The sequence below is a fragment of the Amblyraja radiata genome, chromosome 9 (genome assembly GCF_010909765.2).
Source record: "Amblyraja radiata isolate CabotCenter1 chromosome 9, sAmbRad1.1.pri, whole genome shotgun sequence".
NCBI lineage: Eukaryota > Metazoa > Chordata > Chondrichthyes > Rajiformes > Rajidae > Amblyraja > Amblyraja radiata.
Genome location: NC_045964.1, coordinates 58,390,266 through 58,414,155, shown reverse-complemented (window position 1 = coordinate 58,414,155; position 23,890 = coordinate 58,390,266). Strand labels below are relative to the sequence as shown.

Below are 23,890 nucleotides of genomic sequence, written 5' to 3'. Positions count from 1 at the left end.
ACATGGATAGGTGATGTTTCTGAAGAGGGTCCCAACCCGAAATGTCACTTATCCATGTGGTGCAGCGGTAGAGTTGCTGCCTCACAGCGCTAGAGACCCGGGTTCAGATTCAGATTCAGATTCAGATTCAATTTTAATTGTCATTGTCAGTGTACAGTACAGAGATCCTGACTACGGGTGCTGCCTGTACGGAGTTTGTACGTTCTCCCTGTGATCTGCGTGGGTTTGATCCGGTTTCCTCCCACAATTCAAAGACATAGAAACATAGAAAATAGGTGCAGGAGTAGGCCATTCGGCCCTTCGAGCCTGCACCGCCATTCAATATGATCATGGCTGATCATCCAACTCAGTATCCCATCCCTGCCTTCTCTCCATACCCCCTGATCCCTTTAGCCACAAGGGCCACATCTAACTCCCTTTTAAATATAGCCAATGAACTGGCCTCAACTACCTTCTGTGGCAGAGAATTCCACAGATTCACCACTCTCTGTGTAAAAAATGATTTTCTCATCTCGGTCGTAAAATACTTCCCCCTTATCCTTAATCTGTGACCCCTAGTTCTGGACTTCCCCAACATCGGGAACAATCTTCCTGCATCTAGCCTGTCCAACCCCTTAAGAACCCCTGAAGAAGGGTGCCAACCCGAAATGTCACCTATCCATGTGGTGTGCGATAGAGCTGCTGCCTCACAGCGCCAGAGACCCGGGTTCAATCCTGACTACGGGTGCTGCCTGTACGGAGTTTGTACGTTCTCCCTGTGATCTGCGTGGGTTTTCTCTGGTTTCCTCCCACACTCCAAAGACAATAGGCAGTAGGTGCAGGAGTAGGCCATTTGGCCCTTCGAGCCAGCGCCGCCATTCAATATGATCATGGCTGATCGTCCCCAATCAGTACCCCGTTCCTGCCTTCTCCCCATATCCCTTGACTCCGCCACCTTTAAGAGCCCGCCCTATCTCGCTCTCTCTTGAAAATATCCAGAGAACCGGCCTCCACCGCCCCCTGTGGCAGACATGCAAGTGTGTTAATTGGCTTCTGTAAATTGCCCCAAGTGTGTATGATGTGAAACTAGGATAACATAGACCAGGTGATTGTTGGTCGGCATAGACGCAGTGGGCCGAGGGGTCTGTTTCTACGCTATATCTCGAAAAACAAAACGATGTTTTCCATACATGCTACCTGACCCAGTGAAAGGCTTGGATAGAGTTGACGTGAAGAGGATATTTCTACTAACGGGAGAGTCTAGGACTAGAGGTCATAGACCTCAGAATTAAAGGATGTTCTTTTTGGAAGGAGATGAGGAGAGATATCTATAGTCAGAGGGTGGTGAATCTGTGGAATTCATTGCCACGGAAGGCTGTGGAGGCCAAATCAGCGGATATTTTTTAGGCAGAGATAGATAGATTGTTGATCAGTGCGGGTGTCGGGGGTTATGGGGAGAAAGCAGGAGAATGGGGTTATGGAGGGACAGACAGATCAGTCATGATTGAATGGCGGAGTGGACTTGATGGGCCGAATGGCCTACTTCTACTATCACATATAGCCTGCGTAGTTACTCGGGCACTTTGTGTCCTTTCCCGGAGGCAGTTTCCGCCCTTTGGAGGAAAGGTGTGGTTTTGCAAGAGGTCGACAGCAAAACCTGTGAGCTGTCGGAACAGCTCTGAAGAAGTTTAGACCATTGACTGTATCAGATTTGCGTAAGAAAGAACTGCAGACGCTGGTAAACTCGAAGGTAGGCGCAAAATGCTGGAGAAACTCAGCGGGGAAGGCAGCATCTACGGAGAGAAGGAATGGGCGACGCATAAGGGTCGACACCCTTCAGGGTATACGATTCTAGAGTATACAATGAAGAGGGCATGAGGTATGCTTGGCTTCACGGGTCAGGGCATTGCATGTAAGAGTCAGGAGATCTCGATGCAGCTTTACAGGGCTTTAGTTGGTCTGAATTTGGAGTATTGTGTGCAGTTCTGGTCACCTCATTACAGGAAAGATGTGGAGGCTTTGGAGAAGGTGCAGGCAAGGTTTACCAGAAATGATGCCTGCATTAAGGGGTATTAGCTACAGGGAGCGGCTGTCCAAAATTGGATTGTTGTCTCTGGAATGCCAGAGGTTGTGAGGAGCCCTGAATTAGTTTAGTTCAGTTTAATGCCATGTGTACCGAGGTATGGTGAAAAGCTTTTGTTGCTTTTCGTAGAAGTATAAAAACATTTTGGGTGTTAATGGCAGACAGTGAGACCCTTTTTCCCCAGGATGGAAAGAGAGCATAGCTTTAAGGTGAGAGAGGCAATGCTTAAAGGAGATGTGCGGGGCAAGTTTTTTTTTTCACAGAGGATGTCGGGTGTCTGGGATGTGCTGCTGGAGGTGGTGGTCAAGGCAAATACGATCGTGGCATTCAGGAGGCTTTTGGATAGATATATGGGTATGGATTCTGTGCAGGAGGATCGGAGATGGTCGGCACAAACATTGTGGGCAGAAGGGCCTGTTCGAGGTTCTACGCTGTGTGGAGCTACCTTAAGCAGGTGATTTAGTTGAAGAAGGGTCTTTGATTTCACCGGATAGAGTTGTTTGTTCTTCCCGTGGTGCCGTGGGATCTTTGCTTTTGAGCTGGAGGGCACAGCTGGAGCGCTGGCTACACATCTGGAACAGCTGCTGACTGGAGGGTCGTGCAAAATGGCCGAGCTCGTTGCCTGGCAACAAGCCATCGACTACCATCTTCTGTGTAGCTCCCCACGTGCTCATTCATCATTTGGACTCACTAGTTTAGTTTATTGTCACGTGTACCGAGGTACAGTCAAAGGCTTTTTCTTGTTTTGTGCTATCCAGTCAGTGGAAAGGCAATACATGATTACAATCGAGCCGTCCACAGTGTACAGATACGGGATAAAAGGAATAACGTTTAATGCAAGATAAAGTCCAGTAAAACCCAATCAAAGATAGTCCAAAGGTCTCCAAAGAAGTAGATGGGAGGTAAGGACTGCTCTCTAGTTGATGATAGGATGGTTCAGTTGCCTGATAACAGCTGGGAAGAAATTGTCCCTGAATCTGGAGGTGTGCGTTTTCACACTTCTGTTCCTCTTGCCTGAGGGGAGAAGAGGGAGCGAGCGGGGATGAGACTGGTCCTCAATTGTGCTGCTGGCCTTGCCGAGGCAGCGTGAAGTGTAGATGGAGTCAATGGAAGGGAGGTTGGTTTGCGTGATGGTCTGGGCTGCGTCCACAACTCTCTGCAGATTCTTGCTTGCGTCACTGCGCTGAGCAAGGTGCGGTCGAGGGTCGTTGTCAAGGTTACAGAGGCTCCTGGGTGCAACGAGCAGCCAGCTTGTTTCCAAGATTCCCATAGGTGAAGTTTGTCTCTCTCTCGAGGGTTAGCGTGCTGCTGGACCCATCCTCTGGGAAAGCTGGTGGTCCTCCATTTCCTGGCCCTGCGTACAAGAAGACCCCACGAGGGACAGGGTTACTGCAGGAAGAGCAAGGAGATTGATCCCTGGGATTGCGGGACTGTCATATGAGGAAAGATTGAAAAGACTAGGCTTGTATTCACTGGAGTTTAGAAGGATGAGGGGGGATCTTATAGAAACATAGAAAATTATAAAAGGACTGGACAAGCTAGACGCAGGAAAAATGTTCCCAATGTTGGGCGAGTCCAGAACCAGGGGCCACAGTCTTAGAATAAAGGGAAGGTCATTGAAGACTGAGTTGAGAAAAAAAAATGTCACCCAGAGAGTTGTGAATTTATAGAATTCCTGCCACAGAGGGCAGTGGAGGCCAAGTCACTGGATGGATTTAAGAAAGAGTTAGATAGAACTCTAGGGGCTAGTGGAATCAAGGGATATGGGGAGAAGGCAGGCACGGGTTATTGATTGGGGACGATCAGCCATGATCACAATGAATGGCAGTGCTGGCTCGAAGGGCCGAATGGCCTCCTCCTGCACCTATTTTATATGTTTCTATGGCCCAGTGATCCAGTCACCCAACCCAATGTGTAGGAAGGAACTGCAGATGCTGAGTTACACGGAAGATAGACACAAAATGCTGGAGTAACTCAGCGAGTCAGGCAGCATCTCTGAATAGGAGAAGAAGGATCGAGAAGAAGCCAAAACGTCACCTATTCCATTTCTCCAGCGATGCTGCCTGACCCGCTGAGTTGCTCCATCACTTGGTGCCTATCTTTGGTCAGTCTAGCCAGTCGGTGGCAGCACCACAGATGCCCACAAGGTGGCAGGCAAGGCCACTGGCTTGTGACTGGGGCTGGAGAATGCTGGAGAAACTCAGCAGGTCAGGCAGCATCTGGGATGGGGAATAGACAAGAGTCGAGGAGGAGAAAGTTTTGACTCCCATAAGTCTCGACCAGTCTTCCCAAAGTGCCTTCACCTTGCTTTTAATCAGAGACAGCTTCAATCTGCCATCTTTTATCTCTATTTTACTAACTAATCCACAACACACCTCAGCTTCAGACTACCTCACTATCAATAATTCCGCCAATCACAGCGCCAAAGACCCGGGTTCAATCCCACCCTCGGGTGCTGTCTGTGTGGAGTTTGCACGTTCTCCCTGTGACCACGTGGGCTCCCACCAAATGCTCCTGGCTCCGCCCACATCCCAAAGACGTGCGGGTTTGTAGGTTAGTTAGACTCTGTAAATGGCCCCTAGTGTGTAGGGAGTGGATGTGTAAATGGGATAACGTCGAACTAATGTGAATGGGTGATCGATCGATGGTCAATGTGGACTCGACGGGCAGAAGATCATAAGACATTGGAGCAGAATGAGGCCATTCAGCCCACCCAGGCTGCTTTGCTCTTTGATCGCGGCTGATCAATTTTTCCCTCTCAGCCCCATTCTTTTACCTTCTCCCTGTAACGTTCGACGCCTTTAGTGATCAAGAACCCGTCAATCTCTGCTTTAAAAGTACCCGATGACTTGGTCTCCACTGCCGTCTGCGGCAATGAGTTCCATAGATTCACCGCCCTCTGGCTAAATAAACTCCTCCCCAACTACATTCTAAAGGTACGTGGTCTAAAGGTACGAAGGGCGGCACAGAGGCGCAGTGGTAGAGTCGCTGCCTCACAGCGCCAGAAACCCGGGTTCCATCCTGACCACGAGTGCTGTCTGTACAAAGTTTATACGTTCTCCCCGTGACCTGCGTGGGGTTTTCTCCGAGATCTCCGGTTTCCTCCCACTCTCCAAAGACCTACAGGTTAATTGGTTTGGCATAATTGTAAATTGCCCCGTGTGTGTGTAGGATGGTATTAATGTTCGGGGATCGCTGGTGGGTGCAGACTCGGTGGGCCAAAGGGCCTGTTTTCTGAAGGGTCTCAACGCGAAACGTCACCTATTCCTTTTCTCCAGAGATGCTGTCTGACCCGCTGAGTTACTCCAGCTTTTTGTGTCTGTCTTTGGTACCATGCTGTATCTCTAAACTAATGCTTATCGGGCATTGGACCTGCACCTTAATGAGTCCGTCTCGGCAGAGCCTGCATTGTGGTTACTGAGTGAGATACGTCACCTCAATCACTTCAAACTGGATCCTCTGCCGGTCCTCCCTGGCTCTCCTTCTCACCACAACCTGTAATCACATGGAGATATGCTTTAACCAGAGGACAGAGGTTTAAAGTGAGGAAGGAAAGATTTAATAGGTACTTGAGAGGTAACATTTTCACACAAAGATTCAAGATTCAAGAGAGTTTATTGTCATGTGTCCCTGATAGGACAATGAAATTCTTGCTTTGCTTCAGCACAACAGAACATAGTAGGCATTGACTACAGAACAGATCAGTGTGTCCATATACCATTAGGACATTATTGCCATAGAGGGAGTGCAGAGAAGGTTCACCAGACTGATTCCTGGGATGTCAGGACTGTCTTATGAAGAAAGACTGGATAGACTTGGTTTATACTCTCTAGAATTTAGGAGATTGAGAGGGGATCTTATAGAAACTTACAAAATTCTTATGGGGTTGGACAGGCTAGATGCAGGAAGATTGCTCCCGATGTTGGGGAAGTCCAGGACAAGGGGTCACAGCTTAAGGATAAGGGGGAAATCCTTTAAAACCGAGATGAGAAGAACCTTTTTCACACAGAGAGTGGTGAATCTCTGGAACTCCCTGCCACAGAGGGTAGTCGAGGCCAGTTCATTGGCTATATTTAAGAGGGAGTTAGATGTGGCCCTTGTGGCTAAGGGGATCAGAGGATATGAAGAGAAGGCAGGTACGGGATACTGAGTTGGATGATCAGCCATGATCATATTGAATGGCGGTGCAGGCTCGAAGGGCCGAATGGCCTACTCCTGCACCTAATTTCTATGTTTCTATGTTTCTATTATATAAATATATACACACATGAATAAATAAACTGATAAAGTGCAAATAACAGATAATGGGCTATTAATGTTCAGAGTTTTGTCCGAGCCAAGTTTAATAGCTTGATGGCTGTGGGGAAGTAGCTATTCCTGAACCTGGTCGTTGCGGTCTCCAGGCTCCTGTACCTTCTACCTGAAGGTAGCGGGGAGATGAGTGTGTGGCCAGGATGGTGTGGTGTATGGAACGAGCTGCCGGAGGAGGTAGTTGAGGCAGGTACTATCGCAACGTTTAAGAGGCATATAGATAGGGACATGGATAGGACAGGTTTAGAGGAATATAGAGGCCAAACGCAGACAGGTGGGACTAATGTAGATGGGGCATGTTGGATAGTGTGGGCAAGTTGGGCCGAAGGGCCTGTTTCCACATAGTTTGACTTTATGTCAATGGTTTTGTCCACGCCAGTCATTCCTCTTGTTTTTCACCCCAAATCATTCCCATGTAGGTAAGTCATTCTGTAGCGATCCCTGATCAATCCCAACCCCCCCCCCCCCCCCTCCCCACTCCCCCATCTCATGCTAACTCCCACCCTCATCACCACCTCACCTCAGGAGGTCATGATGCAGCTCTATTGGTCAGACCGCATTGGGAATATTGTGCGGGAAGGAACTGCAGATGCTGGTTTACACCGAAGATAGACACAAAATGCTGGACTAACTCAGCGGGACAGGCAGCATCACTGGAGAGAAGGAATGGGTGACGCTTCCGGTCGAGACCCTTCTTCAGACTGACGTTTCGGGTCAAAGCCGTTTCTTGTTCAGACTGAAGAAGTGTCTCGCTCTCCGAAACATCACCCATCCCTTCTCCCCAGGGATGCTGCCCGTCCCGCTGAGTTACTCCAGCATTTTGTGTCGAACATGGAAGTCGTTAAGTTATGAGAGAGATTACTCCGTGGCAAGGAATGGGTGAGGTTTCGGGTCGATACCCTTCTTCAGAATATCGTGTGCAGTTCTGGTCGCCCCGTTACAGGAAGTTTTGGAGAGGGATCAGAGGAGGTCTACCAAAACGTTGGCTGAATTTCCGGGTTTCTACAGGGAGAGAGTTTGGATAGACTTGGATTGTTTTCTCAGGAACGTCGGAGGTTGAGGAGAGACTTCAAAGGACTTTTATTGTCACATGTACCAATCAAGGTACAGTGATATGCGAATTACCATACGAAAGAAAAAGACAGGCAAATACATAAAAATTAATATAAACATCCACCACTGCAGATTCCTCACATTCCTCACTGTGATGGATGGCAAAAAACATAGAAAATAGGTGCAGGAGGAGGCCATTCGGCTCTTCGAGCCAGCACCGCCATTCATTGTGATCATGGCTGATCGTCCCAAATCAATAACCCGTGCCTGCCTTCTCCCCATATCCCTTGACTCCACTAGCCCCTAGAGATCTATCTAACTCTCTCTTAAATCCATCCAGTAATTTGGCCTCCACTGCCCTCTGTGGCAGGGAATTCTTTAGAGTGTGGGAGGAAAACGAAGATCTCGGAGAAAACCCATGCAGGTCACGGGGAGAATGTGTAGTTGGGATCGAACCCGGGTCTCCGGCGCTGAAAGAGCTGTGAGGCAGCAACTCTACCGCTGCGCCACCGTGCGGCGAGTTTTACTCCAGTTCTGTGCAATATTCCAGCACCTTGTGCCGCCCCCATAAAGCCGATGGCCTCCGATTATGGTCAAGCTCTCCTGCACGCTCCACGTGTCTGCAGTAACAGCGCGGCGGTGACGTACTTACAAACACGGCAATGCCCGTGAGGATGGCCAGAGCAACGATGATGATGATGGCAGCGAATCCCGGCGAGATGGTCTTCATGTTGATTCGAGGAGGCTCGTTGTCGAAGAACCAGACCTGCACAGATTCCCTCTCCACCTGCAGGCTCTTCCCATCCACTGCCAGCGCAAACCTGTTCATCTTCAGCTGCGGGGAGTCGAGAGCACAGTGAGACGGGAGACACTGATTCACAGAGACGCAGTTAAGGGCGTTGGACACGCTACAGGCAGGAAACATGTTCTCGATGTAGGGGGAGTCCAGAACCAGGGGCCACAGTTTAAGAATAAGGAGTAAGCCATTTAGAACGGAGACGAGGAAACACCTTTTCTCACAGAGAGTTGTGAGTCTGTGGAATTCTCTGCCTCAGAGGGCGGTGGAAGCAGGTTCTATGGATACTTTCAAGAGAGAGCTAGATAGGGCTCTTAAAGATAGCGGGGTCAGGGGATATGGGGAGAAGGCAGGAACGGGGTACTGATTTGGGATGATCAGCCATGATCACATTGAATGGCGGTGCTGGCTCGAAGGGCCGAATGGCCTACTCCTGCACCTATTGTCTATTATCTATTGATTCAGTTTCCGGGATGGGTCATGTTACCATATAACCATATAACAATTACAGCACGGAAACAGGCCATCTCGACCCTTCTAGTCCGTGCCGAACACGTATTCTCCCCTAGTCCCATATACCTGCGCTCAGACCATAACCCTCCATTCCTTTCCCGTCCATATAACTATCCAATTTATTTTTAAATGATAAAAACGAACCTGCCTCCACCACCTTCACTGGAAGCTCATTCCACACAGCCACCACTCTCTGAGTAAAGAAGTTCCCCCTCATGTTACCCCTAAACTTCAGTCCCTTAATTCTCAAGGCATGTCCCCTTGTTTGAATCTTCCCTACTCTCAGTGGGAAAAGCTTTTCCACGTCAACTCTGTCTATCCCTCTCATCATTTTAAAGACCTCTATCAAGTCCCCCCTTAACCTTCTGCGCTCCAAAGAATAAAGCCCTAACTTGTTCAACCTTTCTCTGTAACTTAGTTGCTAAAACCCAGACAACATTCTAGTAAATCTCCTCCGTACTCTCTCTATTTTGTTGACATCCTTCCTATAATTAGGCGACCAAAATTGTACACCATACTCCAGAATTGGCCTCACCAATGCCTTGTACAATTTTAACATTACATCCCAACTTCTATACTCAATGCTCTGATTTATAAAGGCCAGCACACCAAAAGCTTTCTTTATCACCCTATCTACATGAGATTCCACTTTCAGGGAACTGTGCACAGTTATTCCCAGATCCCTCTGTTCACCTGCATTCTTCAATTCCCTACCATTTACCATGTACGTCCTATTTTGATTTGTCCTGCCAAGATGTAGCACCTCACACTTATCAGCATTAAACTCCACTTGCCATCTTTCAGCCCACTCTTCCAACTGGCATAAATCTCTCTGTAGACTTTGAAAATCTACTTCATTATCCACAACCCCACCTATCTTAGTATCATCTGCATACTTACTAATCCAATTTACCACACCATCATCCAGATCATTGATGTACATGACAAACAACAGTGGACCCAACACAGATCCCTGTGGCACCCCACTAGTCACTGGCCTCCAACCTGACAAACAACCATCCACCATTACTCTCTGGCATCTCCCATTCAGCCACTGTTGAATCCATCTTGCTACTCCACCATTAATACCCAACCATTGAACCTTCTTAACCAACCTTCCATGAGGAACCTTGTCAAAGGCCTTACTGAAGTCCATATATACAACATCCACTGCTTTACCCTCATCAATTTCCCGAGTAACCTCTTCAGAAAATTCAAGAAGATTAGTCAAACATGACCTTCCAGGCACAAATCCATGTTGACTGTTCCTAATCAGACCCTGTTTATCCAGATGCTTATATATATTATCTCTAAGTATCCTTTCCATTAATTTGACCACCACTGACGTCAAACTAACAGGTCTATAATTGCTAGGTTTACTCTTAGACCCCTTTTTAAACAATGGAACAACAAGTTACGGGTGGGAAACTTTCTTCCGTCTTTTTCTCCAGAGATGTTGCCTGACTTGCTGAGTTACTCCAGAATTTTGTGTCTACCTCCGATTTAAAGATAGTTTGAAGGTTTCCAATAAGGGGGGCTGGGAGGTCAGGACCGTTTTCTAGTTGGTCAGGGAGCTATTTAGGAGGGAGGTGAGAATGTTGAGCTTGCAACCTTAGGGGCAGTTGGGACAAAGAACCCAAAGAGGAATTTGACAAACGCACTTGGAGACAAAGGCAAAGAGATGAATGCAAAAAGCTGGAGTAACTCAGTGGCTCAGACAGCATCTGTGGAGAAAAGGAATCGGTTCGAGACCCTTCTTCAGACAGAAAGGGAAACAAGAGATAGAGACAGTGATATAGAGAGACAATAGACAATAGGTGCAGGAGTAGGCCATTCGGCCCTTCGAGTCAGCATCCCTATTCAATGTGATCATGGCTGATCAGCGGTATGGAACAAATGAATGAAAAATATGCAAAGAAATGACGATGATAAAGGAAACAGGCCATTGTCAGCTGTGGGCTAAAGGTGAACACGAGTATCAGACAATGAGACTCGTCACGATGACTTTGATTCTAGTACAACCACTGGTCAGGGGTTATGAGGAGAAGGCAGGAGAATGGGGTTAGGAGGGAGAGATAGATCAGCCCTGATCGAATGGTGTAGTAGATTTGATGGGCCGAATGGCTTAATTCTGCTCCTATCACTTGTGATCTTATGACAAGGAGACAAGGTTTGAGGGAGGAATGGGAGGTGCGGGTGGCAAAGCCTTGTTTGGAATCCCTGCCGCTGGGTCTCGGAGTCTGTCACAGAGGAGTGTGGGTGGGGATGAGCTCCAGGGAGAGGGGTTAGGTCGCACACTCACATCCCGCTCGATGTAGTACGCCACGGTGGAGATGTCGGCTGGGTCTTTGGTGCCGTTCTCACTCAGACGGATGCAGATTTCCCCCGACCACTCATGGACCTGCTCAATGGGACAGGGAGAGAGGGAGAGGGAGAGGGAGAGATGGAGAGGGGGAGAAGGGGAGAGAGGGGGTTTATTGTCATGTGTCCCAGATAGGACAATGAAATTCTTGCTTTGCTTCAGCACAACAGAATATAGAAGGCATGAATACAGAACAGATCAGTGTGTCCATATACCATTGTATAAATATATACACACATGAATAAATAAAACAGATAAAGTGCAAATAAACAGATAATGGGCTATTAATGTTCAGAGTTTTGTTTGAGTTGAGTTTAATAGCCTGATGGCTGTGGGGAAGTAGCTATTCCTGAACCTGGTCGTTGCAATCTTCAGGCTCCTGTACCTTCTACCTGAAGGTAGCAGGGAGATGGGTGTGTGGCCAGGATGGTGTGGGTCCTTGATGATACTGCCAGCCTTTTTGAGGCAGCGACTGCGATAGATCCCCTCGATAGTAGGGAGGTCAGAGCCGATGATGGACTGGACAGTGTTTGCTACTTTTTGCAGTCTTTTCCGCTCCTGGGCGCTCAAATTGCCGAACCAAGCCACGATGCAACCGGTCAGCATGCTCTCTACTGTGCACCTGTAGAAGTTAGAGAGAGTCCTCCTTGACAAACCGACACTCCGTAATCTTCTCAGGAAGTAGAGGAGCTGATGAGCTTTCTTTATAATTGCATCAGTGTTCTCGGACCAGGAAAGATCTTCAGAGATGTGCACGCCCAGGAATTTGAAGCTCTTGACCCTCTCTTCCATCGTCCCGTTGATATAAATGGGACTGTGGGTCCCTATCCTACCCCTTCCAAAGTCCACAATCAGTTCCTTGGTTTTGCTGGTGTTGAAGGCCAGGTTATTGTGCTGGCTCCATTTGGTCAGTCGGTCGATCTCACTTCTATACTCTGACTCATCCCCATCAGTGATACGTCCCACAACAGTGGTGTCGTCAGCGAACTTGATGATGGAGTTCGCACTATGACCGTCTACGCAGTCATGAGTATAGAGTGAGTACAGCAGGGGGCTGAGCACGCAGCCTTGAGGTGCTCCCGTGCTGATTGTTATCGAGGCTGACACATTTCCACCAATACGAACAGTCTGTGGTCTGTGGATGAGGAAGTAGAGGATCCAATTGCAGAGGGATGCGCAGAGACCCAGATCTGAGAGTTTGGTAACCAGCTTGGAGGGGATGATGGTGTTAAACGCCGAGCGGTAGTCAATGAATAACTGCCTGACATATGAGTTTTTGTTGTCCAAGTGGTCCAGAGCGAGAGAGAGAGAGAGAGAGAGAGTCAGTTCCACCTGGGGGTCAGCTGAATCCACGCTTGAGTTGATTATTGTCACGTGTAACAAGGTACAGTGATAAGCTTTGTTCTGTATTCTGACCAAATCAGATCGACAGGTCCACCACCGGTTTCCCAGCACCCTGACTCCCAGAGGTGATGGCTACAAGGAGGCCGAGATACTGGCCCGTAAAGTCGGCTATGGGAACGGATCTACCAGCTCCAGCTGGGCCGGAGTCCCAGAGTCCTGGCCGCAGGGAGCAAATTCGACCTGACGATCGTCTGTGGAAGTCCCGATGACATAATCTCCACATCCACTCTATCCAGGCCTTTCACTATTCGGCAGGTTTCTATGAGGTCCCCTCATCCTTCTAAACTCCAGCGAGAGGAGGCCCAGAGCTGTCAAACGCTCATCATACATTAGGTCATAAGTGATAGGAGCAGAATTAGGCCATTTGGCCCCTCAAGTCAACGCCGTTCAATCATGGCTGATCTGTCTCTCAATCCTCACCCCATTCACCTGCCTACTCCCCGTAATCCCTGGCACCCGTTATCCGATAACCCACTCATCCCCGGGATCATTCTCGTAAACCTCCTCTGGACCCTCCCCAGAGCCAGCACACCCTTCCTCAGATGTGGGGCCCCAATTACAATACTCCAAATGCAGCCTGACCATTGCCTTAGAAGGCCTCAGCATTACATCTCTGCTTTTATATTTTAATCCTCTTGAAATAAATGCTAACATTACATCTTAGAATAAAGGGGAGGCCATTTCAGACTGAGGTGAGAAAAAACGTTTTCACCCAGAGAGTTGGGAATTTGTGGAATTCCCTGCCACAGAGGGCAGCGGAGGCCAAATCACTGGATGGATTTAAGAGAGAGTTAGATAGAGCTCTAGAGGCTAGTGGAGTCAAGGGATATGGGGAGAAGGCAGGCTCAGGTTATTGATTGGGGACGATCAGCCATGATCACAATGAATGGCGGTGCTGGCTCGAAGGGCCGAATGGCCTCCTCCTGCACCTATTTTCTATGTTTCCAGAGATGTGCAATAAATGCTAACATTACATTTGCCTTCCTTACTACCGATTCGACTTGCAAATTAACCTTCTGGCAATCCTGCACCAGCACTCACTCCCAAGTCCCTTTGCACCTCTGATTTCTGGATTCTCACCCCATTTTAAAAATAGTCTACGCCTTTATTCTTATTACCAAAATGCATGACTTTGCTGCACTATATTCCATCTGCCACTTCTCTGCCCTCTCTCCCAACCTGTCCTGCAAACCCGCTCTGCAAGGCCAGTGCTTTGTAGTTTGGCTCGGGATTGCAGCATCTGCATTAGCTTGTGTGTCTGGAACTCCCTACACCGCCTCCTCCCCCACCGGGTCTCCGGACCATGGAGCAGGATACTTGCCGTGATCTCCAGGATCTGGGTTACCTTCAGGGTATACTCTTTCACCAGTTTAATGGCCACTTTCCTGAAACACAAGAAGCAAGTGAACTCAGGAGCCAAGGATCTGCAGATTAGTTTTGTTTGCTTCAGAGGTACAGCGCGGAAACAGGCCCTTCGTCCCACTGAATCCGCACCGACCAGCGATCACCCCGATACAGTAGCACTATCCTACACACACACACACACACACACACACTACGGCCAATTTATAGAAGGCAATTAACCTACAAACCTGTGCTGGAATGAACTGCACATGTTGGATTAAATCATAGATAGACACAAAATGCTGGAGTAACTCAGTGGGACAAGCAGTATCTCTGGAGAGACGGAATGGGTGACTTTTCGGGTCGAGACCCTTCTTCCGTCAGTCACCCATTCTTTCTCTCCAGAGATGCTGCCTGTCCCGCTGAGTTACACCAGCATTCTGTGCCCATCGACAAACCTACAAGTCTTTGAAACATTGACTTCTCCAAATTCAGGTAGTCCTTGCTTTCTCCTTCTTTCCCCTCCCCTTCCCAGCTCTCCCACAGCCCAGTGTCTCCGCCTCTTCCTTTCTTCTTCCCGCCCCCCCCCCCCCCCCCCCCCCACCCCCACATCAGTCTGAAGAAGCGTCTCGACCTGAAACGTCACCTATTCTTTCGCTCCATAGATGCTGCCTCGCCCGCTGAGTTTCTCCAGCATTTTTGTCGACCTTCGACTTTCCAGCATCTGCAGTTCCTTCTTAAACAAGTCTTTGGAATCTGGGAGGGCTTTAGACTTTAGAGATACAACGTGGAAACAGGTCTTTCAGCCCACTGGGCCTGTTCCAACCTGTGTGCTAACACTATCGTACTCACTAGGGACAATTTACAATTTTACCGAAGCCAATTAACCTACAAACCTGCAGGTTTTTGGAGTGTGGGGAGAAACCGGAGCACCCAGAGAAAGCCCCACGCAGATCGCGGGGAGAAGGTACAAACTCTGCACAGACAGCGCCCGTAGTCAGGATCGAACCCGGGTTGGTAAGGCAGCGACTCTACAGCTATACCACTGTGATGGAATCTGGAGCAAAACACAAGGTGCTGGAGGAACTCTGCAGGGCAGGCAGCATCTGTGGAGGAAATGGACTGACGTTTCGTGTTGGGTCTATTAGTGTTTGTTTTTTATGTGCGCACGTATGTGTGCATGTGAGCACACACACATGTATATATATTGTAGGAAAGAATTGCAGATGCTGGTTTAAACCAAAGATAGACACAAGATGCTGTGTAACTCAGCGGGACAGGCAGCATTACTGGAGAGAAGGAATGGGTGACGTTTCGGGTCGAGATTCTCAGTCTGAAGAAGGGTCTCAACCCAAAACGTCACCCATTCCTTCTACATAGGTATATACAGTATGTGTGTGTGTGTGTATATATATATGTACACACACAGAACTTTTAATCTCGTTTATTATATTGTTTACAGTGTATTATGTTTACATATTCTATTGTGCTGCAGCAAGAAAGAATTTCATTGTTCTATCTGGGACACATGACAATAACGCACTCTTGACTCTTGACCAGTGAACAGTCCCAACCCAAAATGTCTTCTGCCTAGATGTTGCTGCACACTATTTGTTCCCGTACATGGCGACCATTAACCCCTCGTGACCCCGGCGGGCTCCAACACTCACCGGCGGACTGCTGCTTCCTTCATCTTCAGGAAGACAAACTCCACCTTAAAGCTGAAATCAATCTGAATTAGGCTGTGGGGAGCAGAGAGAGGGGGAGAGGGAGGGAGGGGGGAGAGGGAGGGGGGGGAGGGAGGGAGGGAGAGAGAGGGGAAGAGAGAAGGGAGAGAGAGAGAGAGAGAGCATTAGTTATCCCACACTGCCCTTGCAAGGCACCATACATCATCATTCATCACAAACCCCACCAGAACATCAGCCCAGGGCGGCACGGTGGCGCAGCGGTAGAGTTGCTGCCTCACAGCGCCAGAGACCCGGGTTCGATCCCGACTACGGGTGCTGGCTGTACAGAGTTTGTACGTTCTCCCCGTGACCTGCGGGGGTTTTCTCCTGGTGCCCTGGTTTTCTCTCACACTCCAAAGACGTACAGATTTGTTGGCTAATTCGCTTCGGTCAAAATTGTAAATTGTCTCCAGTGTGTTGGGTAGTGGTAGTGTACGAGGATCGCTGGTCGGCACAGACTCGGTGGGCCGAAGGGCCTGTTTCCTTGCTATATATCTAAACTATGTTGTTCGAAAGATGTTGTCAAGCTGGAAAGGGCACAGAGAAGATTTAGGAGGATGTTGCCAGGACTAGAGGGTGTGAGTTATATGGAGAGGTTGAGTAGGCTGGGTCTCTATTCCCTGGAGCGCAGGAGGATGAGGGGTGATCTTATAGAGGTGTACAACATCATGAGAGGAACAGATCGAGTAGACGCACAGAGTCTCTTGCCCAGAGTCGGGGAATCGAGAACCAGAGGATATAGGTTCAAGGTGAAGTGGAAAAGATTTAATAGGAATCTGAGGGGTAACTTTTTCACACAAAGGGTGGTGGGTGTATGGAACAAGCTGCCAGAGGCGGTAGTTGAGGCTGGGACTATCGCAATGTTTAAAAAACTGTTAAACAGGTACATGGATAGGACAGGTTTGGAGGGATATGGGTGAGTCCAGAACTAGGGGCCACAGTTTAAGAATAAGGAGTAAGCCATTTAGAACAGAGACGAGGAAACACTTTTTCACACAGAGAGTTGTGAGTCTGTGGAATTCTCTGCCTCAGAGGGCGGTGGAGGCCGGTTCTTTGGATACTTTCAAGAGAGAGCTTGGTAGGGTTCTTAAAGATAGCGGAGTCAGGGGATATGGGGAGAAGGCAGGAACGGGGTACTGATTGGGGATGTTCAGCCATGATCACATTGAATGGCGGTGCTGGCTCGAAGGGCCGAATGGCCTACTCCTGCACCTATTGTCTATTGTCTATTGACCAAACGCAGGCAGGTGGGAATGGTGTAGATGGGACATGTTGGCTGGTGTGGGTGAGTTGGGCCGAAGGGCCTGTTTCCACACTGTATCACTCTATGACTCAATCACACTCTCACCATCACTCTACACTCTACACGTCTCCATCACTCTCTGTCTCTATGTCTCCACTAAGCCGGACTCACTGGACTCGGACGAGTTGGCCACACTTGGGGTCGTCTCCGGTCTTGTCGGTGACCCTGACCCCAGCGCTGTCCACACACCAGCATTGGTTGGAGTCGTCGCACTGCTTGGCCTTGAAGGTGCCGTTGCGCTCGCACTCGGGGTCGTACAGCTCGTCCGCTCTCCTCCCTCCCGGCTGCCGGCTGGCTGTCCGGCTCTTGTGCAGCATCTCCAGCTGGATCAGCCGGCACTTGGGGGTCACTGTGGGCGAGAGGAGAGAGCAAGGCGGGGGGGTGGGGGCAGTCTGATTTACATCAATCAGGTTGGCACAGTGATGCAGCGGGTAGAGATCGCCACACACCCGGGTTCAATTCCAACCTGACGTCTTTTTTTTTTCTTCCAATCGGCATATAAAATTATACAGTTAATGCACAGCTTCAATTTTAACTTTTTTTACTTTAGAATAGAGGAAAATAAAGGAGAAGGGACATGAGAGAGAAAAAGTGAGAGGTGGAAGGACAGGACCCCCTAGACTACCAACGTAGTGTGGCCAAAGAGTGGATAAAAGAAAGAAAAAAAGAGAAAAAAAAAGAACAAAAAGACAAAGAGAGAAAGAAATGGTGATATACGTGCCTCTCGTCCCCCCCCCCCACCCCCACCCACCTCACCCATAGTTGGATTTAAATCCAAAGTTGTGTTGCGCCACACTATCCTTGTAAGAATTCGGTGAAGGGTGTCCATGTCAATTCCGACCTAACGTCTGTACGGAGGTTGTACGTTCGCCCTGTGACTGCGTGGGTTTTCTCCTGGTGTTTAGTCTAGTTTAGTTTAGTTTAGTGATACAGCGCAGAAACAAGCCCTTCGGCCCACCGAGTTCGCTCCGACCAGTGATCACCCCATACACTAGTACTACCCTACACAAGCTGGGGACAATTTACAATTTTACCGACGCCAATTAACCTACCAACCTGCACGTCTTTGGAGTGTGGGAGGAAACCGAAGATCCCGGAGAAAACCCACGCAGGTCACGGGGAGAGCAATAGACAATAGGTGCAGGAGTCCCCGCACCTTCCCGTCATCCATATCCACAGGATGACACCGAATGTTCAAGTTCTCTGAAGCAACATCAGACAAATAGGCTACACAAGGGCTTTTTAGACAATAGACAAAAGGTGCAGGAGGAGGCCATTTGGTCCTTCGAGCCAGCACCGCCATTCAATGTGATCATGGCTGATCATCTCCAACCAGTACCCCGTTCCTGCCTTCTCCCCATATTCCCTGACTCCGCTATCTTTAAGAACCCTACCAAGCTCTCTCTTGAAAGTATCCAAAGAACCGGCCTCCACCGCCCTCTGAGGCAGAGAATTCCACAGACTCACAACTCTCTCTGTGAAAAAGTGTTTCCTCACCTCCGTTCTAAATGGCTTACCCCTTATTCTTAAACTGTGGCCCCTGGTTCTGGACCTTCCCAACATCGGGAACACGTTTCCTGCCTCTAGCGTGTCCAAACCCTTAATAATCTTATATGTTTCAATAAGATCCTTTTAAATTACAGAGTTCAAACTCTGTACAGACAGCACCCTTAGTCAGGATCAAACCTAGGTCCCTGGCGCAGTAAGGCAGTAACTCTACCACTGCTCCACCGTGCCAGCAACTGTGCTGTCTGTACGGAGTTTGCACGTTCTCCCTGTGACCTGTGTGGGTTTTCTCCGGGTGCTCTGGTTTCCTCCCGCACTCCAAGGACACGCAGAAGCCAATGTTTCAATATGGTAAAATTGACAATAAAGTACAAGAGGGACAAATTACAAATGTTACGACTTTTACCAAAGCCAATTAACCTACAAACCCAACGCTTCAAATAATTCTTTAAAGTACAATAGGGCTTGTAGGTTGAATTGTCCCAAGTGTATAGGATAGTGTTAGTGTACGGGGATCGCTGGTCGGCGCGGACTCGGTGGGCCGAAGGACCTGTTTCTGTGCTGTGGCTTGGAACTACATAAAAATCTGCTGCAGTCAGACCATATTGACAATATCGCGAGCAGTTTGGGGGATGGGGGTCAACCCCTGGCAAGGCCACATTTGGAATATTGTGATCAATTTTGGGCACCATGTCTGAGGAAGGACGTGCTGGCTCTGGAGAGGGTCCACAGGAGGTTTACAAGAATGATTCCAGGAATGAGTAGGTTAACATATGATGAGCGTTTGACGGCACTGGGCCTGTACTCGCTGGAGTTTAGAAGAATGAGGGGGGGGGACCTCATTGAATCATCTAGAATAGTGAAGGGCTTGGGTAGAGTGGATGTGGAGAGGATGTTTCCACTAGTGGGAGAATCTAGGACTGGAGGTCATAGCCTCAGAAGTAAAAGACGTTATTTTATGAAGGAGATGCGGAGAAATTTCTTTAGTCAGAGGGTGGTGAATCTGTGGAATTCTTTGCCACAGACGGCTGTGGAGGCCAAGTCAGTGGATATTTTTAAGGCAGAGATAGATTCTTGATTAGTACGGGTGTCAGAGGTTATGGGGGAGAAGGCAGGAGAATGGGGTTAGGAGGGAGAGATAGATCAGCCATGATTGAATGGCGGAGTAGACTTGATGGGCCGAATGGCCTAATTCTACTCCTATCCCTTATGACCTTAAGTGATAGGTGGATACAGGTGAGGGGGTTTGGTTTGCCAGATGGGTGGACAAAGGCTAGAGGTGAAGAGGAGACAAAAGGGTGTCATGCGAGGAGAGGAGAGCAATGTGAAGCCTGAGGTGGGTTATGGGGGAAGGGGCTGGTGGGGAAGGGACAGAGGGGGAGGAATGAAGGGTGAATGAGAGACTTGGAGACAGGTGCAATGCATTGGTGCAGAATTTCCTGCGGCCCTGAAATTGCAATTGGCGCAGTGTGAACGGGGTTGCATGGGTACGGGTTTGCGGTGGGTGCAAGAGTGCAGTGGGTGCATGGATTTATGGTGGTGAGTTTGCTGCCAGTGTTGCCATTGGTAACTGCAAGGGAAAGAGGTTGCATTATTTGCTGGCGGGCACGTGAATGCGATGGGTGCAGGGAATGCGGTGGTGCATTGGTGGCTGCAAGTGGAGTTGCGCTGTTTGCTGTGGGTGCGGTGATTGCGGTGGTGCTGCATTGGTTGGGGGGTGTTGCAGTGTTTGCTGGGGTTGCATGCACGCAACAGATGCAGGGAATACAGTGGTGTTGCATTGGTGGCTGCAAGAGTTGAGGAGTTGCACTGTTCGCTGGGGTGCATGCACGTGAGTGACAGTTGCATGTGGCTGCGGTGGTGCTGCATTGGTGGTTGGATGGAGCTGCATTGTTTGCTTGGGGCGCAGAGATGCGACGGTGCGTCGGGTTGCAGTGGCTGCGATCGCAGGGTTTGCTGCAGCGGTGCAGGCACGGACGCAGGGCGGCGGCGGGCACTCACGCTGGTCGCAGTTGACGGTGAAGTTGTCGAAGCCGCGGAACACGGCCTCGCACGTCCCGCAGCGGTTGAGGTGGCAGGTGACGTACTGGTTGTACCTGCAGCTCGCATCCTCACAAACCTCATCAAACTCGCAGTTCTCACGCGCTGGAGACGCATCGGGGCACTCGTCATCTACCCGCGGGCAGAGGGGGCAGAGAGAGAGGAGAGAGAGGTGAGAAAGAGAGAGGGAGGGAGGGAGTGAGAGAGATAAACAATAGACAATAGGTGCAGGAGTAGGCCATTCAGCCCTTCAAGCCAGCACCGCCATTCAATGTGATCATGGCTGATCATCCCCAATCAGTACCCCGTTCCTGCCTTCTCCCCTTATCCCCTGACTCCGCTATTTTTAAGAGCCCTATCTAGCTCTCTCTTGAAAGCATCCAGAGAACCGGCCTCCACCGCCCTCTGAGGCAGAGAATTCCACAGACTCGCCACTTTCTGTGAGAAAAAGTGTTTCCTCGTCTCCGTTCTAAATGGTTTACTCCTTATTCTTAAACTGTGGCCCCTGGTTCTGGACTCCCCCAACATCGGGAACATGTTTCCTGCCTCTAGTGTGTCCAAACCCTTAACAAACTTATATGTTTCAATGAGATTACCTCTCATCCTTCTAAACTCCAGAGTGTACAAGCCCAGCCGCTCCATTCTCTCAGCATATGACAGTCCCGCCATCCCGGGAATTAACCTTGTAAACCCACGCTGCACTCCCTCAATAGCACGAAAAGAGAGTCGGAGTTTCATACACACAGCGGAGAGCAGACAGGAGAGTGGTTTAGCACGGAGCTCCCCCAACACATTGCTACACATCCCCCGGCACTCTGCTGCAGCGGCCAACTACATGAGCTTCAGATAGACACAGAATGCTGGAGTAACTCAGCGGTACAGGCAGCGTCTCTTGAGAGAAGGAATGGGATGACGTTTCGGGTCGAGACTCTCAAATCTGAAGAAGGGCCTTGACCCGAAACGTCCCGCTGAGTTACTCCAGCATTCTGTGTCTATCTTCGGTTTACATAGAAACAGAGAAAATATGCGCAGGAGGAGGCCATTCGTCCCTTCGAGCCAGCACCGCCATTCATTGTGATCATGGCTGATCGTCCCCTATCAATAACCCGTGCCTGCCTTCTCCCCATATCCCTTGACTCACTAGCCCCTAGAGCTCTATCTAACTCTCTCTTAAATCCATCCAGTGACTTGGCCTCCACTGCCCTCTGTGGCAGGGAATTCCATAAATTCACAACTCTCTGGGTGAAAAAGTTTTTTCTCATCTCAGTCTTAAATGACCTCCCCTTTATCCTAAGACTGTGGCCCCTGGTTCTGGCCTCGCCCAACATTGAGAACATTTTTCCTGCACCTAGCTTGTCCAGTCCTTTTATAATTTAGTATGATTCTATAAGAATCCCCTCATCCTTCTAAACTCCAGTGAATACAAGCCTAGTTTAAACCAGCATCTGTAGTTCTTTTCCCAAACTAACACATATCTCTCCTCTCTCACCTTAAGCCTCTGCCCTCTAGTCTCAGAATCCTCAACCATGGGTGAAAGGCTGTGATTGTTGACTTCATCCACGCTATCGTGACTTTGCATACACCCCTCTGTGCTCCAAAGAAAACAATCCCATTCCTCCTCTCCAGAGATGCTGCCGGTCCCGCTGAGTTACTCCAGCATTTTGTGTCTGTCTCCGATGTAAACCAGCATCTGCAGCTCCTTCACTACAAACTCTGCAGGCTTACCAGGTATGGCGGAACCGTTGTAGATATAAACCACCATCAGTGCCACGAGAAGCATGGAGCCTGGTCTGGCCATGTCCCTGTACTGGAGTTGCTGCAGAAACAACCCCTCTCCCCCTCTCCCCCTCTAGGTGTGAACGGCTAGTGAGCAGAACACCTTCACCGCCAGGAGCAGCGAGGGACGTTAGCTCAGCCAGGCACACGCAGCATTCCAGCTGGTTTATGTTTAACAGGCTCTGGTTCCTTGTAACAACCCCTCCAAGGCATGACTGACTGACTGGGACCTGCCAGCCAGGGTGTGTTCATAAGTGATAGGAGGAATTAGGCCATTGATTGAATTGAATTGAATTGAATGCCTTTATTGTCATTAGGCCATTCGGCCCATCCTTCTGATCCTTCTGATCCTTCTGAATTTGGTAGTCGGCAGGGCAGTACTCTGCATATCGCCAACATGGACAATTTAACATTTTTATCAAGCCAATTAACCAAGCCAATTAACCTACAAACCTGTACGTCTTTGGAGTGTGGGAGGAAACCGAAGATCTTGAAGAAAACCCATGCAGATCATGGGGAGAACGTCCAAACTCCGTACAGACAGCACCCGTAGTCGGGATCGAACCCGGGCCTCTGGCGCTGCATTTTGCTGTAAGGCAGCAACTCTACCGCTGTTTACTCAGCCCCGCCTCCGGGATTTTATTCTCCAGCGGGTGCTGGAAGAGGCATTACCTTCATGGTATTTTGCTGTACCGCTGTGCCACCGTGACTGCCATCAATTCTACTCCGCCATTCAATCATGTTCCCGATGTTGGGGGAGTCCAGGACCAGGGGCCACAGTTTAAGAATAAGGGGTGGGCCATTTAGAACGGACGAGGAAAAACTCGAATGGCCTACTCCTGCACCTATTGTCTATTGGCTATCTATCTCTCCCTCCTAACCCCATTCTCCCCATAACCTCTGACACCTGTACTAATCAAGAATCTGTCTATCTCCGACTTAAATATATCAACTGACTTGGCCTCCACAGCCTTCTGTGGCAATTAATTCCACAGATGAATTCCACAGATTCGCCACCCTCTGACTAAAGAAATTCCTCCTCAACTTCTTCCTAAAGGAACGTCCTTTTATTCTGAGGCTGCGCCCTCTGGTCCTGGACTCTACCACTAGTGGAAACATCCTCTTATTGTCATATGTCCCAGATAGAACAATGACATTCTTACTTGCAGCAGCACAACACAATATGTAAACATAGTACTCCGTGAACAATGTAAAAAAGCAAGAGAGGAGGGGGGGGGGGGGGGGGGTAGTATGGGGGAGGGGGGGTTGTTGTGGGGGAGGGGGGGGTGGAGGAGGGGGGTGTGGGGGAGGGGAGATGGTGTGGGGGGTTGGGGTGGTGTGGGGGGGAGGGAGTGGTGTAGGGGTTGGGCTGGTGGGAAGGTGTTGGGGGGGTAGGGGTGGGGGGTAAGGAGGAGGAACGGGGAGGGCAAAAGGGGGGTGTGGGGGTTGTGAGGGGGGTAGGGACTCCTCTCAACGGCCACCGGCCGCGGCACCACACAGAACCTCCCGACTCCACACAGCGGCTTACCCGACTCCACTTTTGCGGACTCAATTAGCACGGCGTGTGCTGGAAGGGTCATTACCTTCATGGTGACTGACAGGCGAGAAGACCAATCTGCTGATCTCACGATTTTTTAAACCTTCATAACTTTTCTAATATTTCACCGATCGGAAGTGGCTTGGAGCAGAGGAG

At 49.4% G+C, this 23,890-nt stretch overlaps 1 protein-coding gene across 1 annotated transcript; it reads right to left on the bottom strand.

The window, feature by feature from the left end:
- Positions 1–3,249: 3,249 nt before the first annotated feature.
- Positions 3,250–22,219, bottom strand: LOC116976640 (epithelial cell adhesion molecule-like). The gene is made up of 9 exons (XM_033026467.1): positions 22,147–22,219; positions 20,383–20,553; positions 16,987–17,224; positions 15,516–15,587; positions 13,823–13,886; positions 11,038–11,136; positions 8,079–8,261; positions 5,498–5,557; positions 3,250–3,416 (listed from the first exon to the last, which is right to left on the bottom strand). The coding sequence occupies exons 1-9, from the start codon at positions 22,217–22,219 to the stop codon at positions 3,360–3,362; spliced, it is 1,017 nt and encodes a 338-aa protein (XP_032882358.1). The 3' UTR covers positions 3,250–3,359.
- Positions 22,220–23,890: the final 1,671 nt, after the last annotated feature.

Coding starts and splice junctions, on each gene's coding strand:
- LOC116976640 (XM_033026467.1), bottom strand. CDS start 22,219: ATGGCCAGACCAGGCTCCATGCTTCTCGTGGCACTGATGGTGGTTTAT. Junction 20,554..22,146: donor CAACGGTTCCGCCATACCTG/GTAAGCCTGCAG, acceptor GCCCGCGGGTAG/ATGACGAGTGCCCCGATGCG. Junction 5,558..8,078: donor TCACGGGCATTGCCGTGTTT/GTAAGTACGTCA, acceptor ATGTGATTACAG/GTTGTGGTGAGAAGGAGAGC.